This window comes from Fistularia commersonii, chromosome 7 (assembly GCF_037954325.1).
Source record: "Fistularia commersonii isolate RoL2024-O1a breed Wild chromosome 7, RoL_Fcom_v1.0, whole genome shotgun sequence".
NCBI classification, from domain to species: domain Eukaryota; kingdom Metazoa; phylum Chordata; class Actinopteri; order Syngnathiformes; family Fistulariidae; genus Fistularia; species Fistularia commersonii.
This window is the reverse complement of record NC_141290.1, coordinates 15578987-15595073: the sequence shown is the minus strand read 5'-3', so window position 1 is coordinate 15595073 and position 16087 is coordinate 15578987. Positions and strand designations below refer to the sequence as shown.

The following is a 16087-nucleotide window of genomic DNA, read 5'->3' as shown; positions in this document are numbered from 1 at the left end:
CTAATCTTTATCTTACGTTTGCTGAAGTTGATATAAAGTGTAAGATACAAAATGTGACATCTTTGTATAACATAACAGGTTATAGCAAGCATTATCTTGCTGTATTTTGCAGTAAGGTCTGTATTTTCTCTCTTTTTGGAGGGGAGAGATTCATTTTCGGAATATTGCTCTTAATGTTTGATTTTTATTTTCATTTTTTAGTTCATTTCTAGATTATTTTTAGCTTGTCAATTTCTGATTTTATGTATTGAATGTGACTTATTGTCCATTTACTCATGGCCTTCCTCCCCAATTTTGAAAGTGTGTGTATGTGTGTGTCACATTTTATAGAGAGGCAAGAAAATGTTAATGTTATTTCGCAACTGCTGATGATCATCTTGTTTGTCTCCTCCCAGGAGGTGGCACTGTGCTCATCAGACAATGGCTCTGTCTTGGAGTCTGCTCCTGGTGATTGCCTTTACCACCATGAGGCTTTCACTCAATGCTGAGCCCGGAGCCCCTCACAGCAAGAGGAAACTGGCACAAAACTCAGGTGGGGCCAACAATGCCCTGCATTACCCTCTGCATGGCAGGAACCATGGACCACATGGGGTCCAGGGGATCCGGGGCACGCAGGACAGGGCAGGACTGCTCTCCCATAGACCACTGCACCCACTGACCCGACCTGAGGATGACGGCACAGGTCTGGAAGGCCTGGGTCCAGTGAGACTAGAGATGGGACCAGTTAAAGACAGAGAGAGAGTCCGTCTGAGTCTGAAGAGTCAGTCTGCAGCCAGAGACAACCACCTTTTGGGGACACGCAAGGGACGAGGACATGGCAGCGGGCACCAGCTTGAGCACCGGAAGCAAGGGGGTCGACGTGAAAAAGGGCGACATGCAAAAGGTCTGCTGTTAACTGTCATGCAAGTGCTGTGATGCATCATAAAATTCGCTTGTACATAATGTGAGATGTATCTAATCTGCCTTAGCTATAGTTTCAGATATGATGGGTGCTATTTCTTGATCCCTCAGCCATGTTTATTTAAATGTGAAAACATCGGCAATCAGCAGTTTGAGTCCATCCAGTTTAAAATGATCAATAACATGATCACAAATGACGAAAATGACAGTCATTTCAAATGTATTCAGAAATTACCAATAAACTGCCAAAGAGTTTTCAAAATCATTAGAGGAAATTTTAAAAACATAAAATTATCTTTGAAGTGTCAAACAAAATACCTCGAATTAAACAAAATGGTAAGGAATTTAGTCAACAAGCAACAATTTTCTTTCAAGTGAGTTAATATTTCAAACTAAATGATTTTTTTTCCCCAAAAGCAATTCTAGTCAATACCAAATTGACAACTCTGTCAATTATTTATTGCATTGTTTGCATTAATTTATATCCTGTCCAGGGTCTTTCCATGAGCCTGAGCACAGCTCTGCTCTGAGAGACAGCGATCTGTTTGAAGAGTCTCACCCCTCCTCCCCCGCTGCTTCCTCCTCCCTGGACATAACCCCGCCCAGTCATTCACCCTCCCCCATCGCGGCTGTCTTTGGCTCTGGCTCCTCTATGGTTACCACGGTGATGAACGAGCATCCCCCAACGCTGCCCCCGGCCTCCACCAAACCCCAGGTAACCCCAACGAAACCCAAGGGCTTATTAAAGGCTGCGTCTGTTGTGCCTCAGTGTGGTTCCAGTGTGCAGGGGAAATAGAGCGAGAATGGGCCCCATTACCGTTGTTGTGCTGCCGCAAACCTCATACCTCATCTTGGAAGTGACACTCTCTACAATGTGAACCTGAAAGTACTGCCTGTGATAAATATCCTACAGCAGGACAAACTCAGGGCCCTGCAGTTAAAGATCGGATGGTATCACCATGTTCTGAATAACAAAAGAGCGCCTCTGGGATCAACATATTTCTTTTTACAATCTCCAAAGTCTTTTAATAGGAACCATGTCAGGAGGAAATTTATGCTTTGAATACACAGCTCTGGGTCTTTTGTGTGTACGACTGTGGGCACTTGCCCAGAATCTGCATGAGGATGTGGGGCACCAATTGCCACCTGTCACTTTAACCCTACGTGACCCATCAGAATCAGAAAAATGCTATTTGTCCCCAATAGGGGGGCACATGGGGTAGCAGCATCGAAATTGTGAACATCAAGAATAAGATTTTTATAAACAAAGGGGAATAATATATTAAATAAATGACTGTACAAAATTCAGCAAATTGTAGGTACGCACACTCTGGATTTATACAATAAATATACCATGAGCAGCATTAATTACACTCTGAGGGGCTGGCGTGGCAATGAGGGGTTTGCAAGGTTGCTGGGAATTGAGTAGTTGGACAGCTCTGGGGACGAAGGTTGCCCTTCTCTGGGTTTTGCAGGCGAGGCTGCGAAGTCTGCGACCAGAGGGGAGTCATCGAAAGCCGGATGTAAGATGTGGGATTGATCTGCAAGGATCTTTTTGGCTGTTTTTAATATTTGACAGTCATTAAAGCAGGAGAGAGGTCTGAGGGGTTGGCCAATTATTTTGGAGCAGACCAAGGCGGTGTGCTCCAGGCGATTCCTGTCATGTTAGGTGATGGAGTGGAACCAGCAGGGGAAGGAGAAGGTCATTATGTTCTCAATGAAGGCATAATAGAATGTGGTACATTGTGCTACTAACCTCAAATGACCTCAGCTTCCTGAGCAGGTACTGCTATTGGTGACATTTCCTGACGATCTTGTCAGTGTTAGAGGATAACTTCAGGAGGTTGTCAAAGACCGTGCCAAGGTGATTGCCTCTGCCTATTGGAGAACGCGATGACCATGTCCTTAGTCATTGCTCACATTCAGTTTCAGGCAGGAGGCTTTGCACCAGAGCATGAGGTCCTGGAGGGCTGAGCCATGGTGGAGTGCAGGACCAGACAGTAGGGGCAGGAGGACACTGTCGTCAGCGCACTTCACCAGGTGGCTGTCCTGTTTGGTGGACCTGCAGTCGTCAGTGTAGAGAACAAAGAGCAGGGGAGACAAGATTCAGCCTGGCGGTGAGCTGATGGAGGTGAAATGAGCGTCAGAGAGGACGTTGTTCACTAGAACCCTCTGGGATCTGTTGGTTGCGGAAGCTGATGATCCACTGGAAGAGCCGGTGGATGAGGTGGAAACGGCTCCTCAGCTTCTCTGCCAGTATGTAAAGTTGAAGGATGTTAGAAGCAGAGAAGTTGGCAAAAAGGAGCCTGGCTGTGTTGTGGGTGTTTCCAGGTGTCTCTGTATAGAATCAGTGAAGAAGATCTTGGCATAATCCAGCCCTCTGTGAGCCCTAAGGCGATATGGAGATGATCAACCAGGCCTTCATCACTAGAGAGGTGAGAGCCACTGGCCTGATCGTCGTAAGGGTACCCTTTTTGGATGGGAATCACTGTTGGTTGTTTCCACATCTGGGGCACTGTTCTGCAGGACAGGGAGTTATGGAAAAAGGAGATGGAACCCCCCCCAGCTGCTCGGCACTGTGCTTGAGGGTGCGTCCACAGATCCCGTCTGGACCAGGTGCTGTAGACCCTAGTTTTCCTAAGGGATCTCACCATATTCTCAGAGTCGAAGACCAGGGCGGGGCACTCTGGTTTGAGAGTAGAGACTAATGTCTCTATCTGGGATCTGATGTCACTCTCAAAGCAGGTGAAGGAGTTGAGGTCGTTGGGGAAGTGATGTTGGGATTCTCCCTTGGATTTGAATGGGTGAACAACAAGGGGGAGCAGTCTTCACCGAGGCCATATTTTTGATCCCCTGCCAAGCTGAGCGGAGGTCCCCTTGTGGAAAGGTTTGCTTCACCTTGTTCTTATAACTCAGCTTGGCAGTTCTTATGGCTTGTTCGACCTCCTTATTTACCTCCTCCTTCTTCCTTCATTGCGCATAAACAGCAGTTATGAGGGAAAGCATCACACAGTTTTCTCCTACCACGATCTTGAAACGAGGAGAAAAGCGACTCTTGGACAAAAGCTACCATATGTCAATGGATTTAAAAACACTCCACAGCATGTTGGGCATTCTCATGAAAGAATTGCCATAGTTACAGGATCACCAACAAGGTGTGATTGGAGGTTGTTGATTTGGCTGGAAAACTGAGATGTTTTTGTGCAAAAGGGCTTACAAGGTTAAAGCAAATTGTGGTTAATTTGAAGTGATTCAAAGCTGCTGTTTTTAATTGAATTTACTTTTTGTTTTCAAAGTGATCTCATTGTCTTGCAAGCTACAACAACTAATGGAAATTGTAGTTTGACTCTATACATTGATATTATATTAACAACTATTTTCATGTGACATGCCCATTCAAAGTTATTTTATTTTCCGTGTTATTAGCAAGGGGGATGAATAATTTTCTGTTTATCATATTTATTTTGATCAGTAGATGATTAAATTTTTTCCTGCGTGTATATCTTTTTTGCTTTTTGTAACTGAATATCAATTTATTCAAATTGTCAAAGTAAACTAAGCTAATGCCACTATGAGCACTGGGTCACGTCAAACAAATTGCTCACGTTTTGATGTACTCCACTGGCTGACAAAATGAAACAATACAACTGTGTACAGACGTTTCATGAATTCTCCAACAAAACCTCCTTGGATATAATTTAAGAGACCATTTTGTGTCCCAATTTTGCTCTTAATCAGTTAAGTGTTTGGAAATTCATCACAACATTCGTTTCATGTTAAGCCACTGTATATGTGCCTCTTCCTCCTCCACAAGAAGTGAGAAATGTGTTCTTGCTTCAAGGGTGCATAACATCATTTTGTTCTTACTGCCCTGGTTTGGGAGTTCTCGAAGTTCATCCTTGATACGTCATCGGGGCAGAAGGTTTTTTCCCCCTTGGGTGTCCGCAATCACTGTGATTGGTCAGAAATTTGAAGTGTGCGTGGTTTATGCGTAAAAGCAGAGGGGTTGTCATTCCTGCTTATAAACAATGGCTCTGATAGTTTTGAGGATGAATGTATGAAAGGGTGAAGTGTGAAATATACACCTCTAGCAAGGCATATGAAGACAATCGAATGAAAAATCAATCCTAGCACTGTATGCCTAGTTGCAGCAGCTCGAATTTCACATCAAAAACCAAGAAACCACAGTCAACATGACCATTTCACTCTCTGCCATTATCAATTTGCTGTTGCTGCATTGTTGTTGTTTCTGTCAGATTCCTCCAAGGCTTAGTATGTGCGATGTGTGCTGGGCCTGTAAGGATTCCTGCGGAGGATGAAATGTCATGGCCAGAAATAACATTGTTCTGGTTCTTGCCACCTCCAGAAAAAAAGAATAGATTTTTTGCAATATATCGAATTAAATAGAATGTGCCTTAATTTGTCCCTCAGTGGGGAAATGCCAATTTACACAGCAGAAAGGGGCAATGCAGTAGAGGTAGATAAATATATGTAGAGGCCTAAAAGCAAAAACTTTTCAAAAATTTCAATAGTGATTTTCACTTGAGTCAAGAAATGTTTTTCTTGACTCAAATTTATTCCCTGTGAAATACAAAAATATTAGCAGATGTATATGGGGGAAATATCATCCCAAAAACATCATGGTCAAGCACAGAAATATCTCAACCAATGCCAATTGATGTGTGTTTAGTGTGAGGTTCCAGAAAATCCACTCTATGAGCTGACTAAATGCGATTATGTAAAAGAAGATGATTTTGAGGGCAACTACCAAAAGGTCGAAGGTTTACTTCAGCATGACACTATAATGATTTGTAGGTAGGCTGGTTTACCAGCTTTCGCTGGCAGTGACACACAACTACAAGACCGTATTTGACTGCAGATGTTCGCTTTTTCTCAGATTTATTGGTTTTCCTCTTTCTGATTTCATGGAAATATTTCAACGCTGCAGCTCCATGAAATGTAATATTGTAAAAATGTTCTCGAAAACCAGAGCAGGAGTCTGCTGCTGTAATGCTCTCAAACTTGTTTTGAGATTAGGAACTAATTTCAGTTGCTAGATCATTATCTACTACCAAATAATAGCAATAAATTTTTATACTCAGAAATAACATTGTGTGTGCTGGTATGGAGCTTCTCTAAAATTGACCCTCAGTTGGTGAACTAAACTGTACAGGACATTGTGATTAGGACCTGAATGAGGGACATCAGTTTACAATGTTGATTTTTTTTTTGCAAGGGAAGAGCAGGAGCAGAAAATATCCAGTGGTGGAGAGAGATTGCCGTCAATGCCAGAGGGGACACAGTATGGCAGGCTGAAGAGCAGGGAGGCAGCTTGTTGAGGCAGATTGAATGACAGATGAGTGATAGTCCTGAAGGGGAGGGGGAAACATGTGAAACAATTCCAAAAAGCTAAAAAAACAAACAAACATGCAACCTCACCCACCATGGAGGCTTGGCCAACAAAATATGTAAGGGGAAATCGCTGAAACTAGGACTGAAGGGATTGATAGAAAGCAGCAGTGGGCATAATCAGTGAGAGGAGTCCAATCACCTCTATTGGCCGGGAGGGGGAAACAGAGAGAACACCGAGAATTTTATTCCATTACATAAATTCCAGCATCCTTCTGCCAATATATTCATTATCCCTCCTTTGTGCATGACTGAACCATCTCAGTGTGGCTTCTCTGACCTTCTCTTCAGAACATCTAACATGTGCTGTTCCTCTGGTGGACTCATTCCTGATCGTATCCATCCTGGACACTCCCAAATAGAAGCTTAGCATCTTCATCTCTGCGACCTCCAGCTCTGCCTCCTTGTCTTTTCGTCACTGTAACTGTCTCCAGGCTATACAGCATCGCTGGTCTCATCACTGTCTTGTACAACTTTCCTTTCATTCTGGCTGATAGTCTAGAGCATAGTACCCCTGACACTTTTCTCCAGCCATTCCAACCCGCTTGAACCTGTCTCTTCACCTCTTTTCCACACTCTCCATTGCGCTGGACTGTTGAACCCAAGTATCTGAAATCCTCCATCTTCGCAGGTCGCAGAGATGAAGATGCAAAGCTTCTCTTTGGGAGTGTCCAGGATGGATAGGATCAGGAATGAGTCCATCAGAGGGACAGCAAATGTTAGATGTTTTGGAGAGAAGGTGCCAGGCAGGAGGTCTAGAGGAAGCCCAAAGAGAAGATTTATGGATGTAGTGAGAGAAAATATGAGGTTAGTTTGTGTGAGAGAGGAGGATACAGAGAATAATGTTAGATGGAGAAGGTCGATTCGCTGTGGGGACCCTTGAAGGGAAAGGAGGAGATGATGATGAAGAAGAATTGGGTTCTACCATAGAATGAATTCTGAATTAAAAACTTAGCTGTGAACAACCAGTGTGATTATAGAAAGTGAAAACCTGTGTTCACTGACAGAGTTAAAGTTAGAGAACTCACCTTAAAGATTCTCCAGTCAATGTCAAATGAAACCACATGCACTGAACAATGTAAATGTTTGATGTGGATCGACCATTTCTCTGCTGGGTATCCTGTTTACAAAATTTATGAGTGCATTTTCATTGCATAGGATGTCCAATATTATCAGGCTGCTGAAGGGGAAAATAGCAGGCCGCTCTTGAACTAAGCTCCAGTGGCACAAACATACAGCAAAGCTTCTTAATTAATGTTCGATCTTGTGCTGATGGGTTAATGGGCAGCTAAGCCCAACGCAATTAATCTAATTGATATTTTCACACTGGCTGACTTCCTTTGGGTGGAAAGGAAACAAGTAAGGTCTGTTTCGAAGAAATGCTTTTTCTTTGTTTTTCCCTGATGGATGTCTTTAGTGACCACGTATTCATCAAGAGTCACCTCAACATCCTCCCAGCTCGTATATAACGTTTCTACTTTCCTTCCTTTATGAAGGAAACTGACTGTGAAACTTTTTTATGGCTTTTAGTATGGAAAATTATTACTAAGTAATTCTCCAAGGAGTTTTGTTTTACAGCAATGCTATGCAAAGCAAATATTAACCACCAGACTATAATTGATTAACCACCTCAATTCTTGTCTCATCAATGTGTTATACACCTGATTGATGATTGAATCAATGAACTCTTAATTGCCAAAGTGACCAGGACAGAAAATTTTAGATAGAAATAAATGGTTATTGAGAAAACTCAGAGATTATTTGTTAAAAACAACAAAATGCCTACTGGCATGCTAGAAAATGTCATTACGATTGGATAAATCAAGAACAATATAGTAGTTTTTATAACACAGATCACAGGAAGAAAGAAAAGAAGTAGTCACACAAAGACTGCATTAACCATTGGAACAACTTTATAATCTGTTTATATCCACTATGGCAAAAACTATTTAAATATTATTATGGACTCAAAAATAGATTTTTGAAGAAATGTACATATCCATCTTAATGATTTCTTCTTTGATATGGGGAATATTTGGCATTTGCTGCCATTCTTCCTTAGTGTAGTTTTTTTTTTTTTTTTTACTAGCCTGAAATTAATAAAATCAGCATTGCAATGAGGAACAATAACCCTGATATAAAAGTGTTGATTGCAATTTATTCCATTAATTGGTTGACTAATTCAACGTTGTTGTTTTTTTTTAAAACCGCACAGAATCATAAATATGGGTTTGCATCAAGATCTTAGCTGTTTGGAGACATAGATTCTGCACCAAATATTCTCATTATCATAAAATGAAAAAATCCCTTTGACATTTTCAATCTACACCATCTGCAAATCTGTATCTCCAAAATAGAGAAATCATAACTCAAAAAAGTACAAAAATGTTTATTTACAAAGTTTAAAAAAAATGAAAAACAAATAAGTAGCAGAGTGAGAAAACACTGATCAAAACAGGGAATACTGGTAAGAGGTTCTAATTACTGATGTGATTGATCCTGATATCTGAACTTTAATATATTGTAAAGTTAGGAATCCCACACCCAGGAGGGAAAGGAAACAAAATATGGAGTTTTAAAGATGTCTACCTCAATCGACACAAAGTTCATATCTTGATTTTCTGACATTACTGATGACAGTTACGGCATGCAGGATGTAATGAAGGTCAGTTCTGAATATCTTTTAAATTAGAGATATAAAATCTATTTGCAATCCGAACTGTAGGCTCTCTATCGATTGGATTGTAAAGCGCTCTTACTTCCATTATCTCCGTGAACCCGGTGATGTAGTGCTGCTGCTTGTCACTGCAGCGGCCCATTCTGTTTCATGAACAGCTTCCTGATGGTGTTTCCTGAAAGCTGAGCTCTACAATGCTGTTGCAGTGTAACAGGAGTAACTGACTGAATTGATCGCTGTGATAAATTCCTGACAGCGGTGGATGCTGGCTACCAGGGAATTAGGTTTTAATAGAAATCATATTCTGATCACAAGTGTCTCTGACTACACAAATAACATCTCAAATATTGTGAGATGGGATTAGGGGATGCCAAGTGTGGGTGCATATATTTATCACATGGAGCATCTGTGAAGATGGGGTTATTTTTAAAGTTGTGTGTTCTTTGGCAGCGATCTGGACGAGGAAAGGGCCAAGGAGAGGTGATGCCAACACTGGATATGGCACTATTTGACTGGACTGACTATGAAGATATGAAACCTGTGAACTCCTGGCCTTCCAAGAAGAAAGGTTAGTACTTTTCTTACTTCTGACATACGCCACAAAAAAAGTTAATGTTACAGAACCAGTGGATGTGATCTGACTCCAAACAGATTATTTTATTATTGTGATCATCTTAAATACAATAAATAGGCAATAAAATCTCAATATCTTCAAGTGTGAGATAATCAATTACACAAGTAATAACACCAATGCCATGAAGGTATTTTATTCATTAAAATAAACCAAGTGAAAATTATTATTATTCATACAGAATTTTATTTCTAGTAATTTATTAGTAATATGTTGATAAAAAGTCCCACAGCATGTCAAGTCTTTACGAAGACATAATAGGAAAACAGACTGAAAGGCATCAGAAAATAGAAACTAGTAAAAATGAAAAATGGAAATTATTTTAAAAATTCAGATTACATTATTTTCAAACCGTCATTAATTATGTTTATATAGAACATCTGAATACCTGTACTTCGCTTGTCTATGTGCTACAATTACTACACAAGCATTCTCATGAATGATGACATCAGAATGAATGAGTGGAGCAGTGTTAGCTGATGCTCCTTTGATGTAGAGCTGAGTTCTTATGATTGAATCTATTCTATTTTTTCCCCTATTTACAGACAAGAGACGGAGTAAGAATCTAAGCAGTGGAAATGTAACAGCGGATACTGATTTGATTGAGCCGTGTGATCACCATCTGGACTGCCTGCTAGGTCTGTCTGTCCCGTTGGCTCTGAATGAACGTCTTGTGGTTACATTGTATGAAAACATTGAACATTTTTGAATGAAAAGCTTCAAACAGGCTCAGAGAATTTAGTAGAAGCTTCTAAATTCGTGGTTCATGTATTTATGGATGATCTGTGGGACAAAAACATTTGGGGACATAAGCTTTTTTATGACAATTGTTTTTTTTGTTTTGTTGATGTGTCCCTTTTAAAATTGTTTTCAGTGACTTTACTTGAAAGTTAGATAAAAGTAATAGCATATCTCATGTTTAGACATGAAAATAGCAAGCAGTGTTATAAATTGTACTTCTAGAAGTCACCACAAAATTGAGCAGCCGGATCAGTGAGGCCCAGACCTCCCTCTCCCCCGCCACATGGTCCAGTTCCTCAGGGCGGACCCCAAGGCGTTCCCAGGTCAGCCTTGAGACATAGTCTCTCCAGGAATGTAAATCGACTGGTAAAGCTTTGCCTTTTGGCAGAGCTTCCTCTTCACCATGACAGACTGGTGCAGAGTTTGCATCACTGTAGACGCCGCATCCTGTCGATCTGTCAATCTCCTACTCCATCCTTCCCTCACTTGTGAACCAGACCCCAAGATACTTGAACTCTTCCCCTTGGTGAAGAACCTCTTCCTTGACCCAGAGTGGGCATTCCACCCATTTCCAGTTGAACACCTTAATCTCGGATTTGGAGGTGCTGATCCTTATCCTTGCCGCTTCACACTCTGCTGCGAACAGATCCTGTGAAAGCTGGAGATCATGGCCTGATGAGGCAAACACAACCATCTGCAAAAAGCAGAGACTCGATCCTGCAGCCACACAAACCAGATCCCCTTGACACTCTGGCTGCACCTAGAAATTCTGTCCATAAAAGTTATGAACAAAATCGGTGACAAAGGGCGGCCCAGGCGGAGTCAAACTTCACCGGAAGTAGGTCCGACTTACAACCGGCAATGCGGACTAAACTCTGACACGGATACAGGGACTGAGTGACGGGGCTCTATACCCTATACACCCGGCGCGATTGCTCGCGGGACACGGTTGAATGCCCTCTCCAGATCCACAAAACACATATAGACTGGTTGGGCAAACTCCCATGTCTCCTTGAGGGGACTTGGTCCAATGTTCCACTGCCAGGAAAAAAACCCACTGCTCCTGCTGGATCCGAGGTTCAACCATCTGGCAGAAGTTCTTCTCTACCACTGTTGAATAGACCTTACCAGGGAGGCTGAGGAGTGTGATTCCCCCTGTAGTTGGAGCACCTCCCTCTGATCCTCCCTATGATCACCTGCCTGGCCTGCCAGTCCAGCAGGTGCCGACTGCCTCACGGCCACAGCTCAGGTCTGGATGTGGTTCTGCCGGCGGTGGGAGTTTAAACTCCTGACAGGGGACTCTGCCAGACGTTCCCAGCAGACCCTCACATTATGTTTGGGTCTGCCAGGTCCCACCAGCATCCTCCCCCACCATCTGAGCCAGCTCACCACCAGGTGGTGATCAGTTGACAGCTCCACCCCTCTCTTCACCCGAGTATCCAGGACATGCGGCCGCAAGTCCGACAATACAACCACAAGGTTGATCAAAGAACTGTGACCTGAGGTTGTGTTAATGCCAAGTGCACATATGGACACCTTTCTGCCTGAACATAGTGTTTGTTATGAACAATCTGTGACGAACACAGAAGTCCAATAACAAAACACAGCTTGAGTTCAGATTGGTTGGGGGTAGGGGGGCGGGCCTCCTGATCACGCTCTTCCAAGTCGCGCTGTCGTTGCCCACGGGTGTTTCCCAGGGAGGGAGTCCCTAGCAGGAGCGCTCTCCAGCTGCCCCTCTAGGGACTCCAAGAAGGGTGGGTAAACAGAACTGTTGTTGGGTGCATAGCCACAAACAGTCAGAACCTGTCCCCCCACCTGAACGCGGCGGGAGGCTACCCTCTCGTCCACTGGGTTGAACCCCAACATGCAAGTGCTGAGACAGGGGGCAATCAATATGCCCACACCTGCCTGGCGCCTCTCCCCAGGGGCAACTCCAGAATAGGAAAAAAAAGAAAAAAAAAAAAAAAGAGTCCAGTCCCCCTCAAGAGGCCTGGTTCCAGACCCCAACCTATATCTGGTTGGAATCTCTCAGCCTTGCGCACCAGCTCAGGCTCCTTCCCCGACAGAAAATTGACATTCCACGTCCCAAGAGCAAGCTTCTGCTGCCAAGGATCAAACCACTAAGGTTCCCCCCCGCTCTGGCCACTGCCAGGGTCACGCTGCACCCAACCCGCTTGGCCCTTCCTGTGGGTGGTGAGCCCAGGGGTGACCCATGTAGATCCTTCGGGACCACCAGGCGGTTGCCATTGAGCCCTGCCCCCGGGCCTGGCTCCAGCCTAAGGCAAGGGAAAACTAGGTCCAATTTTTGTCTTCTTCATGAAGGTCTTCTGAGCCACACTTTGTCTGGTCCCTCACCTGGGACCTGTTTGCCTTGGGTGACCCTTCCAGGGGCATAATGACCCCAACAACATAGCTCCCAGGATCAGTGGGACGCGCAAACCCCTCCACCGCGGTAAGGTGGCAGCTCACAGAGGGGCTAGGAATGTATCTATTAAACACTGTTTTGAATTTGCTAATCATTGCCTCGCACAAGCAATAACACAATATGGATGGATGGATGGATGGATTGGTAGATATAAAATATTACGTGATGCTGCCAGATTAACAACCAATCATTCACAGTTATTGTTATAAAAGAGTATCTGTTTCTTTTGGTTGATTTACCTAAAGATCTGTCATGCTTGACTGCTAAATGTGTTGTTTGGGATATGCTCCAGGTTCTTGTTGTGACCTGCGGGAACATGAGTGTAAACCTCACAACCGGGGCTTGAACAATAAGTGCTACGACGACTGCATGTGTGAGGAAGGTGAGTCATGTAATGCAGCTCCCTTTTGAAACTCTCATTCAAAACAAACCTCGATGAAAGAATTAGTCAGTTTGTCTTGTTGAATACTTGTGATTACTAGTGATTTTTTTGATTTGTCTTTAAAGTTTGAAACTGTGGCAGTGCCTTATTCATTGAATCTTTTGGAACTTATAAACCTCATTTACAGATCAATCAACCAGATGATCCTGAAGGTCATATAAATAAAGAGGACGGTGGCCACTCCCAATTTCTGGAAACATTTACCTTTCAATTGATGTTGACGTTCGATACTCCTTTTTCAACCAGCTTTAGATATGGTTTAAATTGGCTGTTTTTCTTCAGTCAACTCCAGTCAATTTTGGATGATTTACATTCAAACTTCGCTTGACCTTTGAGGCCTTTTTTAATAAAAATTGTATCATTACCTGCATTTATAAAATTCAAATCAGTTTTATTGTTTGAATATAGCTCACCAGCATAATACTTTATGATTTTTATTCTACCACTATATTAAGAGTACAGTGCTAGATTTTAGTCTATTAGATGTCTTATTCTCATCAACTTTTTTCTCTGTACATTTTTTCTATTTTATGTCCCACTGACATTCTGCTAAATAAATATTAGAGATTTAGATTATTTTCTTTAATCTAGGTATTATTTCCCTAATTAAAAAGAAAAAGAAAAGTGTTTTGATATTGATATCTGACTGTGATTTTCATATTCATGCTGTCGCACTTGAATTTTTCTCAAAATGGTCAATAAATGTTTAAAATTATTGTTTTAATTTCTACCTTTTAAATGATCCCCCTTGAGATGATGTGTATACATCTTTTTTATCCGTTCATTTTATTTTACTCCTAATTCTATTTGCTGTCATGCAAGTGAAGATTTAGATTTTCAGCTGATTACCTGTACTCATCGCTTAAATGTTTTGACACATCCCTATTGTCTTGAAATAACATATTTCATGATGATCTCTCAGGGTTTCGTTGCTACGCTAAATTCCATCGAAAGCGGCGTGTTACCCGACGGAGGGGTCGCTGTGTGGTTCCAGAGTCAGTGAGCAGCGACCAAGGAGGTTTTATTACCATCTGAGATGACCCGCAAATGGAAGGAGTCATGAAGAGGAAACGACAGCCCAGTGGTAAGAAGACAGTCCAGCCCCAGCAGCAGAGAACACTGCTGATGGACAAAGTGCTGAAAGGTGATGGCAGAATTTTTTTTTTTATTTGTTTTTTTTTTTTTATTCTTTTTTTTAATGAAATCTTCCAAATCTCATCGCTAGAAACACAGTCTGCATGTTGCATTGTGGTTGGAGGCTGACTTTGTTTATCAAGCAAGGTGCCATCTTTAAGCACTTGTGTAATTTAAAGACAGAGACGGGGCTTTCCAAAATTCACTCAGTCCACTCAGTCGGTCTAAACTTGTTTGTAAGCAACTCTTTCATTTGTCACATGACTGGCAACATCTACAAGTTTGTACTCAATGCATTTAAAATTTTACTCTAATTATAGCTGGATTTTATTTCAAGGACATTACTATCTCAAACTTTCTGCATCTAAGCTACGCTTACACTGCTTGCTTTGATGCCCAGTTTTGATTTATTTACTAATTTTTTTTTTCTTTGCATCTACTTTTAAAATCGTCACTCTGCATTTTCACTTGCCTGACATTCAGAAGAACCTCAGTACATAGACTTGTGAATCTGAGGGGTTGATGTATAACTGGAAGGAAAATTAAGAATCAACTGCCAAAACATAAGTTATGCAATAGCTGGCACCATTAATAAGTGTGAGTACCTGGGCAAATATGTTATTATGACATGTAATTAACATTGATAGGCCATCTGTAATCTTTCCACTTAGACCACAGACAAATTTGCTGATATCTGAATTAGACAGGATTGGAGAATATGATGCCATTATATTTTTCCTGCTAAAATTTTCATGATACAAATTGGATCCGTTCCACATGAGAACAACTAATGATATATAGAAAAAGAAAACATCTATTTCTATTTTCAACTTGATGGTCCCAATTACACAATGTTAGTTGTTTATCACTAACTGCCAGTGTCCACTGCTCCAAGGTCAAGAAAGGTAACACACAGGAAATAACAAAGAAGCATTTTCTATGATTTCAATAAACACTCCATATTTGGTTTAACTCTGAAAACCACTGTTGAATACCAATCTGTTTTTTGAATAGTCTGTTTCCTAATTTGTAAATATGAATGTTTGCATTGCCATTTTTTTCTTTTTTTAATTATTTTTTTTTAAATGATACCACTACTTTTCAAATGTACTTAACAATAGTATGTAAAACAAAGATGCTTGTTTGACCATGTTTTTACGTGCCATAATGTATGTTCTATTTATACTGTACTTAAACATGTTGGTCTATATATTGTGTTCCTCTCCTTATTTCCACAATTAAAAACAAAGCTTTTGTTCCATAAATTTGTCTGTAATGCAACTTTGACTCTCACATGAAAGAGCACTTGACTCATGTTTGCCGTATGTAAGGACAATTAATTAGAATAATATTTAGTAAATAAATCCGCAACACTCAGATTTTGAGTCACAGGACTTAAAACGTGTGTGTGTGTGTGTGTGTGTGTGTGTGTGTGTGTGTGTGTGTGTGTGTGTGTGTGTGTGTGTGTGTGTGTGTGTGTGTGTGTGTGTGTGTGTGTGTGTGTGTGTGTGTGTGTGTGTGTGTGTGTGTGTGTGTGTGTGTGTGTGTGTGTGTGTGTGTGTGTGTGTGTGTGTGTGTGTGTGTGTGTGTGTGTGTGTGTGTGTGTGTGTGTGTGTGAGCATTTCCCAATTGCAAAGCATGTAGAGGTCTGTAATTTTTATCATAGGTACTCTTCAACTGTAAATGATGGAATCTAAACCAAAAATCCAGAATAACACATTGTACTAT

The 16087-nt window shown here is 41.6% G+C and overlaps 1 protein-coding gene across 2 annotated transcripts in view; it reads left to right on the top strand.

Annotated features, from left to right (window-relative positions):
• draxina (dorsal inhibitory axon guidance protein a) overlaps nt 1–15624 on the top strand; it is a 28735-nt gene extending 13111 nt beyond the window's left edge. For both annotated transcript variants that reach the window (XM_086150011.1, XM_086150010.1), the window contains 6 exons: nt 396–883; nt 1395–1615; nt 9437–9554; nt 10163–10255; nt 13076–13165; nt 14148–15624. In XM_086150011.1, the coding sequence (XP_086006137.1) occupies nt 421–883; nt 1395–1615; nt 9437–9554; nt 10163–10255; nt 13076–13165; nt 14148–14260 (1098 nt within the window). In that variant the 5' untranslated portion in view covers nt 396–420 and the 3' untranslated portion in view covers nt 14261–15624. The remainder of the gene's footprint in view (nt 1–395; nt 884–1394; nt 1616–9436; nt 9555–10162; nt 10256–13075; nt 13166–14147) is intronic.
• Nucleotides 15625–16087: the final 463 nt, after the last annotated feature.